This window comes from Octopus bimaculoides, chromosome 18, assembly GCF_046866305.1.
Source record: "Octopus bimaculoides isolate indiv1 chromosome 18, ASM4686630v1, whole genome shotgun sequence".
NCBI lineage: Eukaryota > Metazoa > Mollusca > Cephalopoda > Octopoda > Octopodidae > Octopus > Octopus bimaculoides.
The window spans coordinates 52,377,646-52,403,903 of NC_142945.1; the positions used below are offsets into that span (position 1 = coordinate 52,377,646).

Genomic DNA, 26,258 nt, shown 5'->3' on the forward strand with positions numbered 1-26,258 from the left:
AGTATATTCAATTATCAATTAAGTTTTCTTTCTTGGCACGCACATTTTCAAATTCTAAACTGCTGCAGCATGGTCAGAGACCATGCTGCAGCAGTTTAGGCTTGTGTTTTCATCTGTAGCCTAATGAGTGACATTAATAAATAAATGAAAACTATGCTAGAGTCCACTGTGCTTGTGTGTTTTCAATGCTTGGTGTATATTATTGTGTAAAACAATGTCATGCTATGTCCCTTTGCACCAAAAGGTAAAATCTTAACCATCCAATAAAGTGATTGGTAACTTTAAGTACCAGACTAAGTTACGTATGGGATCCAGTATGATCCATAAACACTCTTGTAAATAGTGCCCCAGTGTAGTTGCAACCTAGTGAAAGAATAATACTTGCTTTTTTTTTTGTTGTTGTTGTCATTAGAAATTATATCGGATAACATATTCAAAAGAGAAATATTGACATGCTTCAGTTATTATATTCCGGTTATGTTTGAAGCAATGCAACAAACTGTACAACATTCTCTTTTAATTTAACTTGTAAGATCCTAAAATGAAATGCAGCATATATAAGAATAACTGAATGATCACATCACAAATGGGAGCCATAAGAATGATCAGGCAAGTAAGAATAGTTGTGTGTTATTACTATGGTAGAATATTTAATAAGCAATGATATCATATGGTCATTAAGCTCAGTATTAAATCATTTTGAAATGCTTGGTAATAAGCTGTTTTGATTTTTATTGTCTGTAAACAAATTGATATAAATTTTCTTTTATTTATTGATTTACTTGTTTTGACTGAATTAAATAAATGACAGTCGCAAAATAAATTGGCAGTTGGCTTATAGTTGTAGAAGTTAAAGTAGATAACAGCTTGTTTATCACATACCCACCACATGTATATATGTAAGATTGTTAGGAATAAATTTGAACTCTACATTGTTTTAATTACTTATTCTTTTTGTTTAAGCACACACACACACATGTATACAGTTTGTGTTTAATATGTTATAAAATTATAAAAGTTCTTAATTATAGCCTTTTGTTGAAAGTCTTTCTTTGTAGACAGGCATACAAATGACAACACAGTAGTTTCAATATGGACATTATGCAGTGTCTTGAGTGAAATTGTTTGATGGAAACTATGCTGAACCCTGTCATATGTATGTGTGCATATGCTTTGTATTTGTACATGTGATGTACATATATCTGTACATGTCAACATTGCAGTTCACTTTGTGTCAGCATTTACTGTAATCTAATAATACTGAAATCATTTTGGTAGGATCAGTGAGCTTATCTTCTTTGGGTGGTGTATGTGTACACACGCACACACACACACACACACACACACACACACACACACACACCACATTTTCTAATATTACTCATTACACTTCTTAATAGCATAGATATTAAATTTCCTTATACCTTAGCAAAGCCAAGAACAAAAGCTGAATGAGGCACTTCAGCCCCTCTTAGTCCAAAGTGAATCACTTTACTGTTTGATTAGTAATAATAATAATAATCATCATTTAATGTCTGTTTTCCCTGCTGGCATTGGGTGGATGGTTTGACAGGAACTTGCAAGGCCGGGGTCAACTCAGGTTTCCATAGTCTGTTTTGGATTGGTTTCTACAGCTGTACACCCTTCGTAACACCAACCACTTTACAGAGTGTACTGGGTGCTTCTAACTTAACACCAGTACCAATGCTTTTTTTACATGGTACCTTGGTTTTAGCACATCAATTTTGTTGTAGTGGCCAGGTCTTCTTGAGCACAGAAATACAATACATCTGTCAGTCCTTCATAAGACTCAGCATTTTGATATCAGCCTTCAACATTTTGTCCCATGTTTTCCTTGGTTTCCCTCTACTTTGAGTGATTGGCACTTCTTTTTGCACCTGACCTCATCCATCCATATCACATGACCATACCAGTACACACTGCATTTAATTCCTCTTATACCTAACTTTTCTCTCAATAAACTAGCACTCTGTTGCACATGTACACTGACATTGCACATTCAGCAGAGTGTAACTGTTGACATTCAGACAAAAGAAGACACATTTATGTCTCCTAAGCCACTAGCATTAAAGTTGGCATTAATTTTCACAATTAAATCACTTGATTAATGTTTCTATTTTTATTTTCTTGCTTTGTTTTGTTTTTGGTTTTTTTTTTTGCTATCATTTAATAAGATCTTGCTTATAAAACTGAATTTTTAATCATCATTTCTCGACAGTTTGTCTATTCTTACTTTGTAATCATTTATTAGGTCCAGTTTAATGATGTTGATTTCTATGAAACTTGATTTAACTGTATTAGTTATATTGACTTCTCTCCCTCTATCTCTCCCCCCCCCCCCGTTGCCACTCTCGTTCAAATGAAAACTTAATCATTGTCACTATTTTCAATAATATAATGTTTGTAATGAAAGGTTTTCACACAATTTGTATAATATCTGTTATTTCAATGAAAATGGAAAACCTTACAATTGTTGAATTGTGTATAATGATAATAATAATAATAACAATATAGAAAATTAGAATTATACAATTTATAGAAATCAATCAATCATTGTTTCATTCTTATGTAATTAAAATTTGGTTCCTGGTAAATTTTGCTTCTATTAATTAGGAATATTTAATGATAATCATAATTTTGATCATATTCTTCAAGCATTGCCTCATCATCATTATTTTATTCATTGCTAGTTTAATATGAATCTTCTAGTATTTGTGTAATAAAATTTCAACTTCTCTTATTTGAAAATATTTCATTAACATGGATAACTATAACTTCTTGAATAGATTTCATGTGTTTTGTTACTAGTTTTGTAGATTTTCATTAATAATTGTGACAGGAAATTTGATCATGAGACAAAAATCATCATCCAATAACATCCATTTTCCATGCATTGGACGGTTTGACAAGAGCTGGTTATCCAGAGACGTACACTAGGCTCTTGTCTGTTTTGGCATGGTGTCTATGGCAAGATGAACTTCCTAGCACCAACCACTTTACAGAGCGTACTGGGTGCATTTTATGTGACACCAGCACCAGTGTTTTATACATGGTATTTGCTTGGATGCTTTTTATGTGATATTTGGTTATGTTGTGTTTACATCCTACCCACATCTTCTTCTTTACTTTTCATCATTCCAAGATAAAAAAATGAATACTATGGTTAATGTGATTCTCTAAAGCCTAGAATTTGTTACTCTTACTTGGCCACATAATAAGAGGGATAAAAGTATGAATATCTGTTGCTTTTATAGCAATAATATTTTTGTTGTGTTAAAATGTTTTTAGTACCCTGCTTAAGATATTGACACATAATTTAACCCTCTAGCATGAAAATTGGTCAAATTAGGTGCAAATATTCTACCCTTTTTATGTTCAAACTGGCCAGACTAGCCTTTCACACCTACCAGACAATGCCTTTCTAAATAAAAAAAAAATCACAATATTGAAATCTTGAAGATATGAAATAATACATGAATAATTCAAAACAGTGTGAATAAACATTGAAATTGACAGAGTTAATATGAATGCTAAAGGGTTAAAGTTTACTTTGGAGCACTTAAGGCATTAAATACGCAGTTCAAGATATTCTTTAACTCACAATTTAAAGAAATAATTATTTAGTGTGAGTAAAAGATATAAAATATTAAAAATACACATTAGAAAATAGACATATTCTGCTGTGATGTATGTAATGGAAACCAAATGATGAGAATACAGTAATTTAGAACATTAACCTGCTAATGCTCTGGTTGCTTTGGGTACATTAAAAAAATAAATATCTATAAAGGATGTGTTTTTCTTGAAAAAGAGTAGCTACCTTGTCACAGGCTACACTCTTGCTAATTTCTGAACATACATACATGTGTGTGTGTGTGTGTGTGTGTGTGTGTGTGTGTGTGTGCAAAATAGAAGAAATGGCCTTGGAATTCCAGCGAGTTAAAAAAAAAAAAAAGAAATCCTGCAAGCTGAAGTAGTTTGTACTAAGATATGTTTTGGAGATGGGTCATATATTGGTATTCTTAGAAAAGTTGATTGAAAGTGTAATGTCAGACTTGGCAATGGCATCATTTTATATTTCCGTTGGAAGAATTCTCTGGCATGGTAGAGCATGACAAGGAAATATACCAACTATGATGATAATGTTAGGAATTTTCATATTAATCAAAAGAACAAGACTTTATCAGAATTGATACGGAGAATTACTGATCAGTTTTCAACAGTTATTGTCATCTAAATTGGGAAACAGAAAAGGTTAGGAAAATGCACTTAGTCTACTCCTAGCAAATTGTTCTTTGGTTATCTCTGGTGTTATTCTGGTTACATGTATTTCCAAGGAAAACACTTATGTATATATTCATGTGACTGAATTACATTGTTATTTAAATGTAGAAATTGACAATTATGCCAACAGATCTATCAGCAAATCTTTTGAATATGTTACTTACTTGCTCTATTAACAATCTCCAGCTTTTCTTAAATTGATATTACGCAGGATTATTTGTTATCAAAAGCTTCCAAGTCAGCTTTGATTGAACATACATTATCAAAAGCATTCTAGCTGTCATCAAGTGTCTTTCTTTTAGAATTATCACAATGTATTCGAGAATGCATTGTCCAAGGTACCCCAGGATCTTTTTAGATGGTGGGCTGTGGCATGAAGACAATTTGGTTACTCTTGTTAGTCAGCCTTGCTATCACATGTACAAACTTTCATTGATTTACCAGTAGTATACTTAGACAGTATTGGAAATTTATTGGATAATTATTGATTAGAAATGGAAATGCATTGAAATACTGTGAAGAAAAAATGAGTGGATAAATATATCTTAATCTATATACTGTTTGGCAACTTACTAGTGCTGGTGCCATGGAAAAAGCACTTAGTACACTCTGTAAAGTGGTTGGTGTTAGGAAATGCATCTGGCTATAGAAACTATTCAAAAGCAGACTTCAGAAAATTATACAATCATTGGACTCATCAGATCCTGTCAAGCCGTCCAACCCATGCCAGCATGGAAAATGGACATTAAAAGGTTATTGTTAACTTTTGTGTTTCTTTAGCATTATCACTTACTGGTCTCTTTCAAATTGTTTCCTTTTTGTTTTTTCACTATTAACTACAGTATATATAGAGTCCTAAAGTAATTTAATAACTTTATAAGCTTTATGTCAGAGTACTATAATGATTAGTAAAGTTGGTGCCAGGACATGCATCCAGTCATAGAGAACCATGCCATAAATGTGGCATTGAACCATGCCATAAATTGGGTGCTGAAGCAAGATATGGTCCTCTGATCCATTAAATCTTGTTGAACCCATACCAGCATGGAATTCGGGTATATAATAAAATGATGGCGATAGTATTTGAAGTATATCAAAATAGGCAGGTTTCATACTTCCATATCTTTCCTTATGTAACATCAATACCTCACTGGACAATAGTAATGTCCAAACCAGTGCAATTATCTCTCCATCACATAACAGAAAATGTTTTTACTGCCCAGCTAGTTTAATTAATCTGTCTTCTACCTTTCTTTGATGCACATCCATCTGATCATACTCAATAAATTTATTGTGCTGCAGATGCTACTAAACACCAACTGCATTTGTTGCAAGTCTTTCAATACAAGATAACAGGACAATTAATACACATGCATCAGATAATATACCTTTTGTATGTATATTCCAACATTGGTTTCATTTCTCTAAACTGACTCCACTTACTTTGAATTCTAGCTAGCTGTAGTTTCTCCTCTATGGCTATGTCAGTTTATCTAATATTGATTTCTGGCATAGGCACTAGGCCTAATTTTTAATATAATATTTCACCTGAAAGGATGAAAGACATCTTCTCTAACATTACTCATAAATCATCAAAAAAAAATTGCTGTTCTTCATCCTGTGGCTGTTCATAATCTTAACTGTACCAATGAATATAATGCCATGTTTAGTTATTTACGATATCTGTTTACCTTTCCTGCATTCCTTATATTCACAGACTTATTAATATAGTTCTGTCTCACCGTTTCCTGCATATCAGGCAATGCTCTTTTTCGTAGTGGCCCCTTGCTAAGTTGTGTCTAGAATTTAGTGATGTTCTATTTTCATTCTTGTTTTCTTTTTTCTATTAAAATTAAAACTAGTTTTATAATTTTTTGACATTTTCTCTGTTCTGGAATATAAAGACAAAAATTAAGAAAAAATATTTTATCTTTCTTCCATGCTTTAGTATTTTCACCATTAAATCCATCATCGTTTTAACATCGACTTTTCCATGCTTGCTTGGATCAAAACGCCATTAGTAAGAAATGTAAAAGCATAAATAGAGCTTTTTATTATTATTATTATCATTTTTTTGTTTCATGGGTGAATTAAGAATACATCTTATAACATGACAGAAGAGTTACTTGCGCTTTCCAAAGTGGAATGTTTCATAACTTACCTTTTCTTCTTGGCTCTAATAATTCTATGTCAGCAGCCATATAAAAGATGGCAAATCACGTTACTTACTCTTCATTCATCATAATTTACCATCTAACTTTTTATTGGTTGTTAGACATTCTTATAAATAATAATAAAAGAGCATTCATCATTTTCATTGTTGCATGATCTTTTCAGTTGATGGATCCTAAATAAGAAAATTCAATTATCTCTCCATAGAACTTACTGTAGACAAATTCCTGTTTGATTGAGATATGATTGCTCTAATATATATACCAGTATACTATATAAAAGCAAGAAATGCAATTTGTAAGGAAATTCTTGCATTTATTTTCCTGTAGCAGTATAATTGAATTAAAGTAGGTGCTGGCTGGCTGGCTGGCTAGCTGTCTGTCTGGCTAGCTGTCTGTCTGGCTAGCTGTCTGTCTGGCTGGCTGGCTGGCTGGTAGATTTGTTGGTTTATGAGCTTATGATATTAATGCTTAGCAGATGGTTTGGAATTCTGGGTATTCTGCTAAAGATTTTCTAACACATCCTTGACCGTAACCTTTAATAAGGACTTGCAAATAATTTTTATTAAAAACTGAAGCCTGCAATCTTTTACTTGTCATCATCATTGTTTTACATTTATTTTTCTGTGTTAGTTCCTATAGGTTGAACCTGTTGTCCAAGCATCTAATTAGCTTTATGCAATTACAAATCATCTGGCACACACACATCACAAGGAGAATGATCCAGTTTTGTTATTGCGTGTGTCATTTTTGACCAGCGTGTTTTCTTCTTTATTTTTATAGCTAGTGCCCTTTCTAGATCCTGCCATTTTACAGCATAGATTGGGTGCCTTTATTGTGCCACTGGCACTGAAACTTGATAGAATCTCAAAACGTATCTCATACATTTATCACTAAAACTTATGGTAAATATAACTTAAAATTTATCCTGAGCAGCTGCAAAAATAACCGAGTAGAAAATCAACAATGTTTATCTTCTAATATTGGTTTCAAATTTTGGCACAAGGCCAGCAAATTTGGGAGAGAGGTAAGTTGATTACACTGACCCCAGTGTTTTTTAACTAGTATTTATTTTATAGACCCTGGGAGGATGAAAGGCAAAGTCAACCTCAAGGAATTTGAACTCAGAGCATAAAGACAGATGAAATGCTGCTAAGCATTTAGCCCAGCAGAGGAGTCTGCCAGTTCAATGCCTTAAACTTGTTTAATGTTGATACTTAATTGGAATTAGAGTGAAAAAATTAGCAGCTAAGAATAGTGGAGGAGGTCAGGAATGTAACAAGCAGAACCAAGTGTTAGTTGAAGGACAATGGCCAAAGTGGATATAAACAACAATATTTAATGAAGCAACCCTTGCCAGGCACCACCTTTGGTTCTTTGATGCAAACTTCCTGCTTTACAGTGATCTAGATTTAAAAATTATCAAAATTTCACGTTAATTTATGTTCTAAACAACATCCTGATAATGACAAAGTTAGTTGAAACACAAACAAAATTAATTGACACAAAAGCAGTGTAATTCATTAGAAATATATTAATGAAAGAGTTACAGAACTACTTGTCCTAAAGAATCCATTTGAAAGCTAACTGAAATCATTGACTGTTTCCTTTGGTGTCACATCACGATAAACTAATAAGACTGTTTAGCAGAATTCTTCTTTGTATATTTTAGTGTAACAAGGGATTTTCAATTTTGTAAAATAGCTATATCACAAGGTGGAAACAAGATTTGGGTTCTAGGAAAAGTTGACTTAATGTTTGCTTTGAAAGTTTTCTGTGTTATCGCTTAATTCTTTGTCAATCTGATCAAGTAGGCCAATGCTCAAAGTTAGTCCAGCCATGACCATATTATTCTTTTAGTTGTATTTTAAACATTATGTCGTGTATTGTTTCCTTGCTAAGGATAACAGGTGTAATTAGAGATGCAACTTCTTTTTCTAGCAGATCAAAGTACTGCATAGAGGCATTGTTATTGTTTTTGTTGTTTAGCTCCATTTCAGTCCTGTTTGAGCAGAGACTTCCATAGTTGGCTCATGGTTATTATAGACACTAGTTAGAACCAATTTCCTCAAAGTAGTTCAGTGAACCTGGTGTTATAAGAAACTTAAGATTGATTTCAAATCATTAGGTAAAGCAACACTAGAACTTATCAAACTCAAGGGTCCTTCCAAATCAGTTGTTCAGGGTTATAGTCCTGCTTTGTTACTTGTCATGGAATGGGAAACAGTTTTCAGTTCCTTGAGGAGAATAGAGTATTGCTGTGGATGATACGAAACCTTAATTCTGCAGCATCGTTATATCATTTTGCATTGCATTAAAAGTAATTGTAATTCTCCATTCTCTGTAACCAAAAGTAATAATCTCCCTGACATTCTATTGTAATAGCACAAGCATAATGTTTATACTTAAAATACTGGATATTATAATCTAAAGGGAATACAAATGTCACTAACAATAGGTAGCTGCTTAATTGTTTCAACTTGATAACCCATACATATTGAATTTTATTTTATTATTTAATCTAACGATATTTCCTTCTAGCCTCTGCTTGTTATTCATTTCATTGTTTTATGTTGTTGCTTTCCTCCAACAATGTTTTAAAATATTATATTTGCATTGTATCTTTTGTATTCACAATCCTTTTAATTTTCCTCTAAAATCTTCATTTAACGTCGTCGATAATTCTACTGACATTATAATAAGATGTCTCCAAAATGATTTATCAGAAATATTCATTGCAATGCAAGCTAAAATAATTTAATTACATTAAAACAACGAATAGTTCAGAATAAAGATACCTACTGCAATTGCAAATAATAGCAACAAGAATTATTAACTGAGCTTAGAATATCAAAATCCTTTTCAGTGTAAATAACACAACCTTCTTTTCAATATTTAATGTTTTATAGTTACACATGATACTTTTACATAACTAAAATAATTACTGTCACATAACATTTTTGTCTTAATGATTTTACTTCTGTTTGTTTCTATAATTGTCAGCTTCATAAAAACACATTCAGATTTTATTCTTTTGTTTTTATATTTTCTTTTTCTGGTAACATAATAAGTCTTGTGTGTGTATGTGTGTGCTTTGGATTTTCTTGCTTTTATTTATTTATTATTTATTGTTTTTTTTGTTCATTTTAAATTGAGACTTAATGCATCTCACTTCCTGTATATGCCAATTTTTATATTGGTTTGTGACTGCAAGAAACTGTCCTACTTTGCAACGATTCCTGATCATCACTGAGTTTTCTTTTGCTAAGTGCCAACTATTGATTTATGCTATCATAGAATTAAACTCTAAACAGTGTCTCTGCAAAAGCTGTAAATTTGTTTTCCAAAAAAAAAAAAAAAAAAAAAAAAAAAAAAGCTAGGGAAAAAAAAAGTATTTCTTTCCAAGTGGGAACTATTTCAAAGTGCTTTGCCTGCAATTTTTCTTTTCGGAACAGTTCTCTATTCCATCACCTTTCTACACAGTACCTTTGCAGTTTTAGTGTCTGAAACAGTTATGTGTTTCTTACTCTAAACTCTGTAGCATTGTTTGCAAAACACTTCAAAGTTACCAGAACACTTTTCCCAATGTTTGAATTTAGGATCTTAAAAAGAAATACAAAGTATTTTTATTTTGAAAATTTCTTTGTATTGATACTGAGACTAGATTAAACATCCTTTACTTAACAATTTATCATTTCAACACACAAACGTTTTAGACTGCATACGTACAGCAAATGTTTTTTAAAAGCCGAAGCAACAGTGTATCTGTAGGTCAAGAGGCTTTATATGAAAAGTTGCTGAGTGTGTCTAGGGCCACTCAGGTGGATCATTGCTATTATCATTTCATTTAGTGTTTATATGTTCTAATTGGGAACAAGGTCAAGTTTGCTTTTCATCCTTTCAGGATAACAGTTGAGCACTGGGGTTGATGCAATCAACCAGTTCCCTTCCACAGAAAGAAGAAGAAAAATTCAGGCCTTGTACTTATAGTAGGCAAAATTAATATTTAACGTCCAGCCCATAGCAGCATTGAAAATTTGAAAATAGATGCTAAATGAAGAGGTTTGATGATCCAGCTTGTGGGCCAAGATTCACTGAACAATCTTTCACACATAATCTCTGACCCATAGATACACATTGTCGCTTTCCTCTCTCCCTCTCTCCCTCTCTCTATCTCTCTCTCTTTGACTACTGCAAGTACAAAAGCCTTTTGTTTCTCTGGAGTTGCTAGCTGTGTAACCTCCTCCATCCAATCCTAAACCTATCTGGTCACTGCCAGCATCTCCTGTCACCTGGGCTACTCATTCACCACTGTTTAGTTCTCAGATTTCTCAGTGTCACACTTCTAGAATTATCATCTCACTTTTTTTTCTTTTCCTTTCTTTTTTTTATTATTATTTTAATGAGATAATAGTTCAAAGAAGTTCAAACTAAACAAGATCATTTTAGTAAATTTCACTAGTCTTGCAGTACCTGCAAAGGTTATGAGCACAACCTGTCTTCCTGACAACGCTTTTTTTTTTCTGAGAATAAAAAAAAAGAAAGAAAGAGAAAAGAACAAATATTTCATACCAGAATATTTTGAAACCATATTGTTTTGATCATCAAAGATATCAATAACAAAATCTTATCATTTGGATTCATTTTTGTTTTTTCTCTTTAATTGGTACCAAAACGAAAAGTGAAAATAATTAATTTGAAAATTTGTTGACATTAGAATTTCAGATTATTTGATATCATTCTGATACTGAAAGGTAAAAATTCTAATGCAATATCTTAAATTTAAAAAATTTATTTTTTTAAATTCATGAAGTAAATAATAAAAATATAATGAGATCTTTAAACTTTAGGAAATTATATTAAACTATTACAAAAAAAAAAAAAGAACCTTCATAAATAATTTTTGTTTTTAATTAAATGTAACAGATCAGAAGAAATAAGTTATAATTAACCATTAAATGGTAGTATGTTGTAGGAACTTCTCTGTTGGTTATCTAATTTACTGGTAAACTCTATTTAACCTAAAACTCAATGATTCACTGATATAGTCTGTTCTATACTATAATATGAACAACTCACAGTAGTATAGTTGACTTTAAACTGTGCTCTGGTTATTGGTTTCAAATTTTGGCTCAAGGCCAGCAATTTCTGGGGAGAGGGTAAGTCTTTTAAAATTCAATGAATTGGCCTAACATTTTTGAAAAGTTGTTGCCATCAATGACTGTCTGGAGGACTTCCTCTCAGAAGAACCCATGATCCAAATTATTCTAAACATAATTATCCCCTATTTTAACATGTATTGACAACATTATTATTCAGTATATCCTTCCTTGTTTAAAACAGTTGTTTTTGATTTGAAATTTGGTTGCTATTTCTAGCAGGTGAAGCAATTGCATAGAGGTTCTCTCATTGACAGGTCTTTAACAATCCATTCTACTATAGACACAGGGCCTGAAATTTGGTGGGTTGGGGTTTAGTCAATTATATTGATCCTAGTACTCAACTGCTATTTATTTTATTGACCCCAAAAGGATGAATGACAAAATCAGCTTTGGCTAGATTTGAACTCAGAGTCTAAAGGTGTTAGAAATGCTGCTAAGAATTTTTTCTGATGTGCTAGCAGTTCAGCCAGCTCATTTGTCTTTAATAATAAACACAGATAGCTCCAGAGAGCAGCATGAATGAATGGGATATAATTCATGGGAGGGCTCTAGATAGCAGCGTGAACATATGGGATTTAATAAGGGAGTTAATAAAGTAGACAAGGTAACATATATCTCTTTGGTTCATCACTTTCAAACATTCTTGCCATGCAAAATTGCTTTCTATAAAGGTCAAGACCAATAATTAGTTGTCAGTCAACATTAACATTATTGTTGTGCTGTTTCAGTTAATTTTCGTTTTATCTGACTGTAGTGCAAGTGTCGTACACTCAAGCATTGATGTTTTGTCTGCGATTGTTCAAGCATTCCTCCTGTGGCATCCATCATTCCCCTCGTCTTTCTTACTGGTCTTCAGCAGGAATTAGAATAATTAAGGTTGACAATAATAGGGTTTAATTACATATATAAAAGATAATGAATGATAGATAGGGACCTTGACTAGAAAATAGTTTTGTTGATACATTTAACTTAATTTTGAAATGAAGGAAGAAGACATTAAACAAACAATGATGATGATGATGATGATGATAGCTATATTCTAATATTCACATTATTTTCCCAATGAATAGTAATCAAGTGTTGATTGGAAATAGACATCTGCTATTTTCATCTTTTAATAGCTTTCATTCATTTTTGCTGTCGCATATTTATATATTTTATATTTTTTAATAAGCAAATTGCATTCTTCCTTCAAACAGCATTACTGTTCCACCATACTATTTAACAGCTGATGTAAGCTATTCCTCTTTTTCCTCTTTTTCCCCTATCTCTCTTTCTCTATCCCTCTTCTCTCTCTTTCTCTCCTCTCCCCTCTTTCTAATAAATTTTGTTGATTGATTATCATTAAAGAAGTGTGTCTTTAACTTTTTTTTTTTGTTCTTGATATCGATCTGATAAAAAGGCCCAACGGTTTTATGGAGACTCAAGAGAAGTTCCTGCAGAGTAACTTTGAATTGATTTAATCTTAACTACCATTTATCAGTTTTGTATGTGGAGCATCAGTGCAAGAGTTTTAATATCCAGCATGTTTATTTGCTTCTGATAAATTTCCAACCATTTTTTAAATGCTTTTGATGTGTTGTCATATCTTTGGTGGAGTCGGGAATGGCGGATCAGAAACTGAATTAAAATTTTGACAGGATTTCAGTGATGAAATAACAACCAGTAAAAATGATTTTGTTGTGGTCGTTAGCCTCCTAGTCAACTATTTTATCTTTTGATGAGCAAGGGGGCTGTATAGTGCTACATTAGCTAATGTCACCTTCCATTTTCAAAAATAATAATAAATAAATTGAAGACATAATTTGAGAGTGAATTGATTGCTATTTCTAATAAGTCACGTTAACATGCAAAGCTCGCTTATTAGCTCATAAGATGTTTTAGTTGATGTGCATTCCCAACCAAATATTAAAAACAAATTATGACAAAGTAAAACAGCCCTTCTATTTTCTTTTTTATCTTTCACTAGTTTCAGTCATTGGATTGCAACTATGCTGTTGAACCACCTTTAAGGGTTTTTAGCCAAATTAATTGACCCCAATACTTGATTTTTCTGTTTTCAAAGTCTAGCACTTATTCTGTCTGTCTCTTGTGTTGGTTTGCTAAATTATAGGGACGTAAGCTAACCAACACTGGTTGTCAAGCAGTTTTGGGTGAACTAACACACAAGCACACACAACCGGATTCTTTTAATTTCTTTCTATCAAATCCACTCACATAGCTTTGGTTGTGAAGTAAACTTCTTACCACTCAACCATGTCTGTGCCTACATACACTTTATATATGTAGTACATTTATTCAATATATTGATTGGGAAAGTGTGAATGTTTTGAATGAAACGACATCTAAAATTTTCAATGTAAGATTATATCAATCATTAGAAGACCCATTCTGAAACCAAAAATAAAATCTCAACTACTGATGGGATTGAAACTGCTTATCTATTGTTCACTGAGCAGTCATGTTACCTATTTCATACATGATGTCTTTCAATCCTTCTATAATTACCTACTTAACTCAAGTCTGCCATTATAGTTTTATTATTTATTTTGATACTAAATTGAGGTATTCATAAAATTTCACTGATAAAGATAAAATAGCAACAGCAGCTACATGCATGGAAGCACCATTTAATAATGCATAAACCTTGAAAGTGTATCAGTGACCAAGTCGTAGTCACGCAATGAAAATTTCAACACCTCATCATCTAAATTTAAATATTAAAGCCACATGAAATGAATTTAATTTAAATGGTATTTAACAGCTTTCTCTGATATTAAATGGTTCTTCTATGATATAGTTTCCTTGCATCCAACGCACTGTCTCAGATCAAGTCACTTGCTAGACAAGTATAACACCAAAACTAAATAAATCAATAAAAAGCAGAAAAATGGGATAAAAGTACATAGCTTTGAGATGGAGGAATTGGCAGGTCCTGTAGTGCAATCCATCACATAATTTCTCAATAAGCAAAAGACATGTTGTTCAGATCCCATCGTTTCAGACAGCTTCCTCTTTCATGTCTCAAATTGTTTCTAGTAACGGTTGATACTGTTTAAGAAGACTGATTTCTTCTTCTTCTTCATCGTCTTCTTCGTCTTCTCCGTCTTCTTCTTCTTCTTCTTCTTCTTCTTCTTCTTCTTCTTCTTCTTCTTCTTCTTCTTCTTCTTCTTCTTCTTCTTCTTGTGCCAAAATTAGAAAGAATTATTTCTGTTATTATATCTAGTCTATGAGGTTCTGATGTTTATAAGTAATTTTATTGGTGGATTGGTTTAGTCCAAAGTCAGCAGACTGGCAATTAAGTTTGTTCTAACTGTGATCATCCTGTTTTTCTTTCTTCTAGAAGGGGGTCAGAATTAGAACTATAAAGGATGTGTCCTTTACGAAAAAAAAAAAATTTTAATGCAGATGAATTTGTGGAAAATTTGAGTTTATTTCTAACATGTTGAACAAATAAGCAGGAGCTTCATTATTGCTTTATATCAGATCAGTGGCATCATGTCAGCCTCAGATTTTAGATTTTCTTCAATTTTAAGAATTCACTGGAAATTTAATGTATATATATATATACATATATATATATATATATATATATATATATATATATATATATATATATATATATACATACATATATAAGATTTGCCAATGATGTTGTTGTTTATCTCCAGCTTAGCTCCTCACCATACAAACCTATGATCAATGACATTCCAGCCATGACCATGTTACCTTAGGCAGTAAGTCAACAGAATCCTTATTGTGTCAGTCAAAATACCTGTGGTATTTAGTTACACCCCTTTCCATTTATGAATTCAGGTCCCGATAATATCAACTTTACCTTTCATCCTTTTGCAGTCGACAATATAAAGCCCCAGCCCACTAATCCGTATATATTTGCTGTTCTCCTGAAGCATCCTACGTGTGAATGGAATTCTAATAGGAGAGTGAAGACCATCCCCTCCTATTGCATGTTGACCACATTGAACAATGTGTTCTGAGGTAGTAAAGTGTGATTTGGGGAGCATTTAGCTGCTATTTCTAGCTAATAAAGAGGCTCATACAATTATGTGTCACATGCACTAAGCATTTTATGAGACAGAATTGATCGATTTAAAATTCTGTTTAATTCAGTTTAGTTATTATTGCACGCAAATACACCAAAAAGTATACACATAAACACAGGAATTAAGACTTGTGAATATGAAGCTCACTTCATTCATTTATATGTAAAAGTATAATTAAATAACAATACTTAGGAAATCATGTTGCTGGATCTTAATATTCATTTAACCTGATTAAAATCCTGTTTTATTTGCAAATTTTTTTCCGTCAGTGTTTAACACTTTTGAGGCCAACATATTTGATTTTGATTCAAAGCTGCCAGATTCTGATATTGATATTAAAGCTTTCAATAATAATTTTAGGTAAGTTACATTCCAAATGCCAGCTTTTTAATGATAGCGGCAAGGGGCTCTGTTGGTTTATGTTGGCCGTTTAAATGTACGTGTGTATGTGCAAGTCTGGGCATGACCTTTTCACATAGACTGGCAGTTTATTCATGCATGCAAGTCTCCCTTTTCTACTTGGGTTGATACATTTTGGCACTGTTGTTGCAGACTTTGCTGCCAGAACACAAAGAAACAGAACAAATATCCACAAAACATATCACTTGATCCTCTAATAGTCCTGCCAATGCAGTGCCCTTGATTTTTTATCAACCCTGAAATAGTGAAAGGTAAAGTTTGCCTCGGTGGAGTTTGAACTTCTCATGCAGAGAGTTGGAACAAATACCACAAGGCATTTTACCCTGTGCTCTAAACATTCTACCAATTCTGTTAAAGAAAAATTCAATTAACATCTAAATTTTTGATTATTTCCAAAATAAACTTGAGCATATTTGCCGTATAGGTCATTAGGATTGCAGTCACAAAAGGGATCAATAGACAGTTTTGATTGTGACCCCTTCTCAGGGATCTTTCAAGCACTTTTAATAAATCCTCCTCTGCTACCTTTTCAATACTGCAGCTCCATATGATGTCTGTCTGGTACTGGATACCGTCTTTCTAATATCATTTTGAATAATGCTATTCTTAAGAATTTCAAAAGGAAAAGAAGAAAAGATTTTCGGTCATGTAACTACTGCTGATTACCGTAGTCTTTATGTACCTAACAGGTGACTGAGTGCCAATTTGCTACCATATTCTAATAGTGCAAATGGCAATTAATAAATATAACTATGGTTTTTTTATGTCTTACTCCAAGGAAGAAGAGCAGGGCTTGTAACACTTTTCCAGGTTCTCTGGGACTGGTCAGAGAAAATGACAAAGTTCTCCCCAAACTGGAGATCGGATTTTGGTGTTTGCAACTAAGTATGTTCCAAGGATCACAGAGTTGTATTGAACTAAATAATAGATTACATCTAACCAAATTTTACACACATTCTAATAACTCTGCCACCTCTCTTCTTTGTTAAGTATATTAACACAATCACATTCCATTCCAAGCTAATTTCTCTTGGATTTTATGTTTCAAAAGCTTCTCCTCCTATCAACTATTTGAGTATCTCTCTCAATAAATACATTTTTATTTTCATTACACAGACCTTTTAAGCATCAAATTTTTGTTATGTACATTTTATATCAAAAGAAATTTATTTTCCAACAATTTATGATGATTCATCTCATCTTTGGAACTTGGTTTGCTGTTTAACTTCACAGGTGACTTTCTCTATTGAAGCTATCATATGTACTAATTACTATATTTTGATATTAACTTGATTACTTCTCTTCTCGTTAACTAATAATGTATATTAGGTTTTTTTTGTTTTTCATTCATCAATGAGTAATTATTCTTTTGATAATTTGTCTTTTACAGGAAAGCAATTTCAAAGAGCAACTTCAGTCATACCAATTATTTACATCCTAACCATGCTGATCATGGTTACCGAAAACGGGATCTGCGCTCAACTATCGATTGGTCGGTAGGTGATATAAACTTTTTTTTTTCTTTTTACAAAGAAACTCTATCTAATGTTAGTTTTGACATTAGACTTGAGTTATTCAATACCAATATAAAATCGTAGCACTCCGTCGGTTACGACGACGAGGGTTCCAGTTGATCCAATCAATGGAACAGCCTGCTCATGAAATTAATGTGGCCAAAGAAATCCTGCCTCATTGAATTCCATATGACCCATGCAAATGTGGAAAAATTCGACATTAAAATGATGAAGAAGCTACTGCCAACAGAGGAAGAGGAGGAAGCTGTGCCAGTCTGCTTCAGTACAGTATATTTCCACTTGTTACAATACCTTGGACACTAAGGTCGTGAATTTGAAAACCGGTGGCACATTGTGTCCTTGAGCAAGACACTCTATTTCACATTGCTCCAGTCTACTCGGCTGGCGAAAATGTGTAGTGCCTGTATTTCAAAGGACCAGCCTTGTCACATTCTGTATCACACTGAATCTCCCTGTGAACTACATTAAGGTTTTGCACGTCTGTGGAATACTCAGCCACTTACACATTAATTTCACAAACTGGCTGTTCTGTTGATCAGATCAACTGGAACCCTCATCATCCGAATTGATGGAGTGACAGCACCTTGGTGCTTATAGTACCTTTCTTCATGAGGTCCACCATACTAGGATCAGACTTCACCATTTGCCCATTTCTCCCTCTGCTTTCCTGTTTTACTGGCTTCTACCACTTGGATTCTTTACTCAACTGTCATTAAATGGGTAATGTTTTTGTAGATGCTTTGTCCCGAGTCACATCTATGTGAGCACATCTTTGATATGATTAAAAGCCTCCCATTTGTGAATGAACATCTCTTTCTCTCCTACATCCTGACTTAATTTATTTGTAGGGCTATGTTTTCTAAACTATCTCTCACTTTTTTAAGAAATTAGGCTACAATTGGAAGAAGACATAGCTGCTATTCCTTGCTTGTTAAATATCTATGTAGAGGCTTTCTCATTGGTTCCTCAAATATGAATGTGACCGAATATACATACATTTATAGCAGAAACATTGTTACCATGTATGATGATGATGATGATGATGTTTGTTTACAATAAATATATATTGGAAAAACTTCGGAAATTTTATGTTCAATGCCTTTAGTGTTATATGCTATGATACCTATCATTAATTACATTTAAATTCTTTCTTATCTTCTCATATATCAACTTACTTTTAAAAACACATATTAAAAACAGATATTATTTTTCATATTATCATACATTCCATACAATTTTTATTCATTTCAGCATATTCTTTTATTCAGAAAAAATAAATATTTTGAAACTATCAAATTTAACACTTTTTTTGATGCAGTTTTATGAAAGTAATTGCATTGTGCTAGAGTCCTCGTAGGCATTTAAAACAAAAACGTGCACATATAATTTGGTTGTGTTTGTAATAGCATTATATGTATAAATGTGTGTGTGTATGTGTGTGCTTATATATTAACTGTATATCTTGATTGTTGATCAAGTAGATCATGACTCATAAAGTACTCAATGTGTTATAGGTACAGAATCAATATTTCTTTTACTAACCATGGGATGCCTTCTTGATGTACAACTGTTTTAAATACTGTCTTGCCATTTTTCGAAGTCCAGACTGAATATATGATGGAACCAGAAGTGTGTGTGTGTATACATATACATGTGTGTCTATATATATATATATATATATATATATATATATATATATATAGTGTGTGTGTGTGTGTGTGTGTGTGTGTGTGTGTGAGCAAAAGGGTGACTATGTGGTAATACAGAGCTTCTCAAACAGGGTGGTACTACCTTCTCCTAGCTGGCTGTGGAAAATTACTGATCAGAATTGGTTTTTAACTTTTAAATTACTTTCAATATAACATTATGATAAACAGCTGCTTGTTACCCACAATCAAAACAATAATAATAATAATAATAATAATAATAATAAAAATAATAATAGTCTTTGAGATGTGAATATGTATACAAACAAAACTGAATATATATATATCACTTCACTGGTAACAGTAAAGGGATAGAGCAGTGAAGAAGGGAAAGAATGGGGAACAAGGGAAAAGGAGGAAGGTGAAATGATGCCAAGAAGGTCAAAGTTAAGTAGATGGCTAAATTTGGTAGTTGCCCCCCCCCCCTAAAAAAAAAGGGGGGCAACATTCTTCACTTTCATCATTATGTTATGTTGTCTTCACACCAATCCTGGCACTTCTTGAGAGAACTGCAGTACTTGCAGGATACTACTGGGCTCTTGTTATGTAATATCACCATCTCTCTCTCTCTCACTCTCTCTCTCCCTTTCTCTCTCTCACTCTCTCTCCCTTTCACCAATGTCTACTTTTCTTTAATGAGCTCAACCCACTTACAAATGGTGTTATCTTCACGTAACTGACTATATACGTTGGCTTGAAGTCTCATTCTCTTTATATATATATATATATATATATATATATATATATATATATATTTGTACACAACTACCAACTCTCTCTCTCTCTCTCTCTCTCTCTCCATTAAATTTTGTAAGTGAAAAGCTAAAATTAGTCATCACTGAGTTACTTTGATTGCTATTTTTGTTGTCACTGTATCAGCTTTTTGAGTGAGAATGCTAATGCCTAATTATCTCTTCCGTAAATTGTCAAGTATTGACTGAAGCAGATAGAAACCCATGTTAGTATCATTATTAAATCAAGAACACAAATCTCCAGTGAAAGAACATGCAACGGGGGTGGTTGTAGGGAGGCAGGGTGGAGAGGCTGTTTCCCCCCTTATGTGATTAGTTCTGGTTTGTTCCTTGCTAAAAAAAGCATCAATAAATGAAGTGCTATCACTTCAGTTTAGAGTCATTTATAAAGCACAGTTTATTCTATAGCCACCTACGTGCAGCATCTTAACCTCTTTTGTTGTTTATGGCTGTATTATTACAAGTACCAATAATAATAATAATAATCCTTTCTGCTATTGGCACAGGGCCTGAAATTTTGTGGGAGGGGGCTACTCGATTACATCGACCCCTGTGTTTCACTGGTATTTAATTTATCAGCTCTGAAACGATGAAATGCAAAGTTGACCTCGGCAGAATTTGAACTCAGAACATAGCAGCAGACGAAATTACTATTAAGCATTTCGCCTGGCATGCTATTGATTCTGCCAGCTCACAATCTTACAAACAATAGTAATAATAACGGTCTCAAAGTTTGGCACGAGGCCAGCAATTTCGATGGAGGTGGGGCAAATTGGTTACATCAAACCCAGTGATCATGTGGTACTTATCTTACCAAGAGGATCGAAGGCAAAGTCGACCATGGCAGAATTTGAACTCAGAATGCAGTGACAAGAGAAATACTGTTAAGTATTTCATCCAGCATGCTAACAATTCTACCAGCTCACCACCTTATTAATTCTACTACTACTGATAATAATAATAATAATAATAATAATAATAATAATAATAATAGTAGTAGTTTTCTCTACTGGAAGCACAAGGCCTTGAATTCAGGGGAAGGGATTAAGTTGATTACATTGATCCCAGTGTGTAACTGGTACTGTGACTGGTACTTTAATGAAGCTGGAGCCTCATCCCTAAATGTAACAACCATGTCAGCAGGAATGTCCTTGGGGGCTAAACCCTTTTTCTATGGGTACTTGAAAACACCACAATGTCAGATTTTGTCCATGTTCAAGAGAAGTTGCTGCTGGTTACTTTTGAAATCTTCTCTGAATAGTTAGGTATCAGTTTGCCTGGAAAGCGCAGTTATTAATAAGGAGAATTGAAATCAATGCATGCAAGATTTCACAGTAGTAGCATCTCTCCTTCATAGTCAACCTATGAACTTTTTAACCCACCTTCATATACATACATACACACACACACACACACACACACACACATACATACATACATAAACACACAGACTCTCATCCACACACTTACATATAAGTTTGTGTATATCTGTATAAATCGATGTTTGGAATTACGTCACTTTATGTGAAAAAGGTAAATCTTAATGATTTGATCGATAGAGATCAATAACATAAGCAGCAGACTGAAATAAGTACTGAGATCAATATTACTAACTATAACACTTCCAGGTGTTGCCCCACCATGGCCATATCTGTAGTAACTGAAATCAGTCATAGAAGAAAAAGTTTATAGTTTTAGCTCTCTTTCTTTTCAGAGTTTCAGTGATCCTGCGATAAACATTAATTTTCTTCATTCTTGTAATTCACCAAATACCACAATGTACATTGCTCATCCAAGGTGTTAAACTGGCTGAATTGTTGCAGCCTCAGGATAATTGCTTTACAGTATTTCTTCCAGCTCTTTACTGCTTGAATTCAAATGCTGCCCAAGTTAACTTCCATCCTTTGAGGATCGATGAAATTAAGTACCAATCAAATACTCGGCTGATATAATGAACTGACCCTCACTCACTAGAATTGCTGGCCTTGTACTTTGCCTAAATCTAAAACCATGCCAAACAAAATGCTTAGTGACCTTTCATCTGTCTGTACCATCTGGGTTCAAATTCTACCAAGGTTGACTTTTGCTTTCCAGCCTTTTTTCTTTGGTGGTGGGGTCAATAAAATAAGTACTGGTTCTGCACCAGGCTTGTTCCCCTCCCCACCAACTCCAGGCTTTGTGCCTAAAGGAGGTTGATTTCTTCAACTAAAACCATTTAAGGTGGTGCTCCAGCATGGCTGCAGTCAAATGACTGAAACCAGTAAAAGAATACAGGAATATAGATATATTTAGGCCCCTCACCTGAAGGATGAAAGGCAAAGGTAACTTCTGTAGGATTTGAACTCAGCACGCAGATAGAATAAATACTGTGAGACATTCTATGCAATTTTATTAACTTTGACAATTCATAGATTAGACAAAATGACAAGATGGCTGTGGAGTAGTCTGTCTTCTCTTACCAAATTGTATTGTTTTCATAGTGAAAGCACTTAATTGTCAATGGCTAATTAACCTAGCTCCAAGTAGATGTCACGGACTCTGTGTGTGTGTGTGTGTGACTGACTGGCAGGCAGAATTTGAATTGTAAAACTAATGAGTATTTTGTTGGCTTACAATATTGCATTCAACTCCTCCCAGTTATAAGGAAATAGCGTCAATGACTTGTAAGTGTCTTCTCAGAAAAAAAGTCTCATGAACTTGACAAAAACAAAATCCATTGTGTATTCCTTTAAGGTGTTTGTAATGAGTACCTACTCTTTACTCCAACAGTTCCTACAGTCAGTCAGGTAGTGTGAAAGAGGGTTTTTGAAGTTGAGCAAGTTCAGCATTTCCATATATTTTGCCTAGAACCACCTCTAAAATAATCCTCCTCTATTAAAACTGTACTAATCTTATTAGCTATCTTTTGTGTTTATTTATTTATTTTTTATCACCCCAATTGCTTGATTCATATTTTTTATTTTGACCCTTTTAATACCTGCCTACCAAAGACTGTCTCTGGTTCTATGCAACAAAACCTATAATATTTTAAGGGTTCATATTTAAACTAAAGCACACCATCATAATTTAGTGGTAGAATATTTTGCTATATTCCAAATATAACCGAATGCGAATTGGGGTTTTTTTTTTTTGTTTTTACTGAATCCCTTCTGTTTATTAATTATTTTCACAATAATTCGAAACATAATGGTTGTGTCTTTCACCAGCAATATTTTAGCAAAATGATTTAAAGTGCATTTAATTTCAACTGATATACCAATTTATCATTATTCTATCATCTCTTCAACAAATATTTGATACATTACAGTCTTGTCAATAGCACTATACAATAGAATTAATATCTTAACGAACCAATATGTGACCTAATTTTTCTCCACATCAACAGTTGCTTCATTTCACCTAGATTGCTAATGAACTTGAGAGAATACAACTATTGCACATTCTCATCTCCCTGTCTCCTCTTTATCAGAAGCCTTCTATTTATGTTAAAAATGTATATTTTGAGTATTATTTACTCTAGATACAATTACAGCTTAAGATCTTTATTTGGCTCTTGCCTAAAACAAATATTAGATTATGTTTTTGTTGTTGTTGTTTGTTTTTTTGCTTATTGTTTTCTTAACTGTGTTTTTTCTGGACAAAATTTTATTGTTAATATTGCTCTTGCTTTACAATATTCATATACTTTTATAAAAGGAGCAATCAAAAATGCAGACATCTCTCTCTCTCTCTCTCTCTCTCTCTCTCTCTCTCTCTCTCTCTCTCTCTCTCTCTCTCTCTCTCTCACACACACACACACACTTTGTGTGTGTGTGTGTGTGTGTTCATTTATTTGCCTCAGTCATGTGACTGTAGCCATGGTAGAGCACCACTTTTAGCCAAACAGATCGACCCCAGGACTTATTGTTTGTAATCCTAGTACATATTCTATCAGTGTCTTTTGCCAAACTGCTAAGTTACCAGGATGTAAACACACCAACATTGGTTGTCAAGCAATCATGAGGGGACAAACACACACACAAGCATATATATATATATATATATATATATATATATATATATATATATATATATATATATATATGTAAATGGAACAAAAACGCAATAGAGGGCATAAAACATTCACACGGACAGACGATACAAAGGCAGACAAAAGGAACAACCATTAGAAGGACAGGCAAAAAAGGACAGGTCATTCTTGGCTTTCTTTCATTAGTCAAGTCCCAAAAGTCACGACCGTTTCAGGTAGTTATATATATGATGGGCTTCTTTCAGTTTCCGTCTACCAAATCCACTCACAAGGCTTTGGTTGGCCTGAGGCTATAGTAGAAAACACTTGCCCAAGGTGCCATGCAGTGGGACTGAACCTGTAACCATGTGGTTGGTAAGCAAGCTACTTACTACACAGACACTCCAACAGATTCCAAACAGGCTGGTGTCAGTCTGTATTGGCAAGACATTGTACTGCAATATTGGTAAAATGAGTTCTGTGAACTTGCTTTGAGAAGTGGAAAACCCAGCATTTTGGAGTCTTTCTTCGGGGAAAAGAGAGAAAGTAGAGACACGGCAGCATTTTACGACTTCTAAGTTTACTTAGATCTAGAACACACCTTTGTACATAAATCTGCTCAATCAGAACTAACCTGGGATTTAACAACAGCATCAACAACAAATGGTTACTTGGTGTAATCTTACCAAATTTCATACAATTTCATTTATTCTATGCATTGTTTCTCAATTTCACACTTTTCTTCTATGTTTTAGCTTGGTAAATGTTAAAAAGAAAAGGGAATAGAATTAAAAATTTGTTCACAAGTCACGTTAGTAAAACTTCTTACAACTAGCTTCGATAGATTTAGACACCAAAGAAAATTCCTTTAATATCTTCAGATGTACAAGACAGAAAGAAGACAAAATTTGAAAGCAAACTGAATTATTGCTTGTTTTCTTTGTACTTTTTAAATAAAATCTCTTCAATGTAAACACTTTTATGATATATGTTTAGCATTAATCACTTGTGTTTGCCTATTTGTGAAAATTTAAGCTTTTTTTTTTTCAATTTGTTTCTATAACTTTTTTTTGTTGCTTATTTAAATTTTATAAATAATGTTTACTTTGTTGCTATACAAGGTTTGCAATTTTACTGAATTTATTTTTGAAATTATGATAGTTTTCTATCAACACTTAAAAGCTAATTAAAAATACAAACCAACATAGAAGCATCTACTTGATATACTTCACTTGTTAGAAACAGCAGTCAGATTCCTTACTCAAATCATCACCTACCTTAGGCTGGTATTTCTAGCAGGTCAAATGACTGAATTCAGGCTTCATTTGGTTTGAAAAGGAAAAGTAATTGAAACTCAGAATGTGGAGAGTCTGTTATTTCTAAAAATGCTGCAATGGAAAGTCCACCTTGTGCTGACTAATCTCCACCCATCAAGATTATTGGTTTTGTGCCTAAATTAGAAACCAGCAGTTACATATGTAGCAATAAAGATCATTTAAGGGTTTCCTGCACAAAAGAGTTGGGTAAACTGGGTAAAAGAAAACAAAACAGCAGAACTCTGGAGGTGTTGTTCTTGGGGTGCCACCAGTACCGCTCCAGAAGTGTTGGAAGAGATTGTCTCCTTCTCAGTTCTAAGCATTGACAATCATCTTGTGACAAAAGGAGGGAAAAAAACTCATATAGAGGGGGTAGGCTGCTGAAAGTTGCATGAAGGGCCTGAGAGAGAGAGAGAGAGAGAGAAAAAGAAACTATAGAAAATGATCACACACCCCACCCCCCTTAAGAGAAGAGGAGTCTACCTCTCCCCATGTAAAATTCACAGTCTTTCATTAAAAATAAAAAAAAACGAAGAACTGATAAACCTGACTAATAGGGTTAATGATTGATGAGGAGATGGGCTTTCATTTTGTGGACACTCAAATGATAGACTGCTAGTGAAAACCACATTAATAATCTATGATCAGCTAAATTGCAACTAACTAGAGAACATGCAAGATTTTTTTGCTAAGTCTGACACCAAATACACAAAGGAAGTTTCAATTATACCAGCTTCAAGGTATGGCAGGCAGCCAATTTCATGGATTCTCATTCATATGTGGGTGGGTTACCCAATCTGTGTTTCATGCTTTTATAT

At 33.4% G+C, this 26,258-nt stretch overlaps 1 protein-coding gene across 2 annotated transcripts in view; it reads left to right on the plus strand.

Moving 5' to 3' along the window:
* LOC106878091 (diacylglycerol kinase zeta-like) overlaps positions 1-26,258 on the plus strand; it is a 351,530-nt gene that overhangs the window by 74,325 nt on the left and 250,947 nt on the right. For both annotated transcript variants that reach the window (XM_089366299.1, XM_089366298.1), the window contains exon 2: positions 17,513-17,618. In XM_089366299.1, the coding sequence (XP_089222425.1) occupies positions 17,513-17,618 (106 nt within the window). The remainder of the gene's footprint in view (positions 1-17,512; positions 17,619-26,258) is intronic.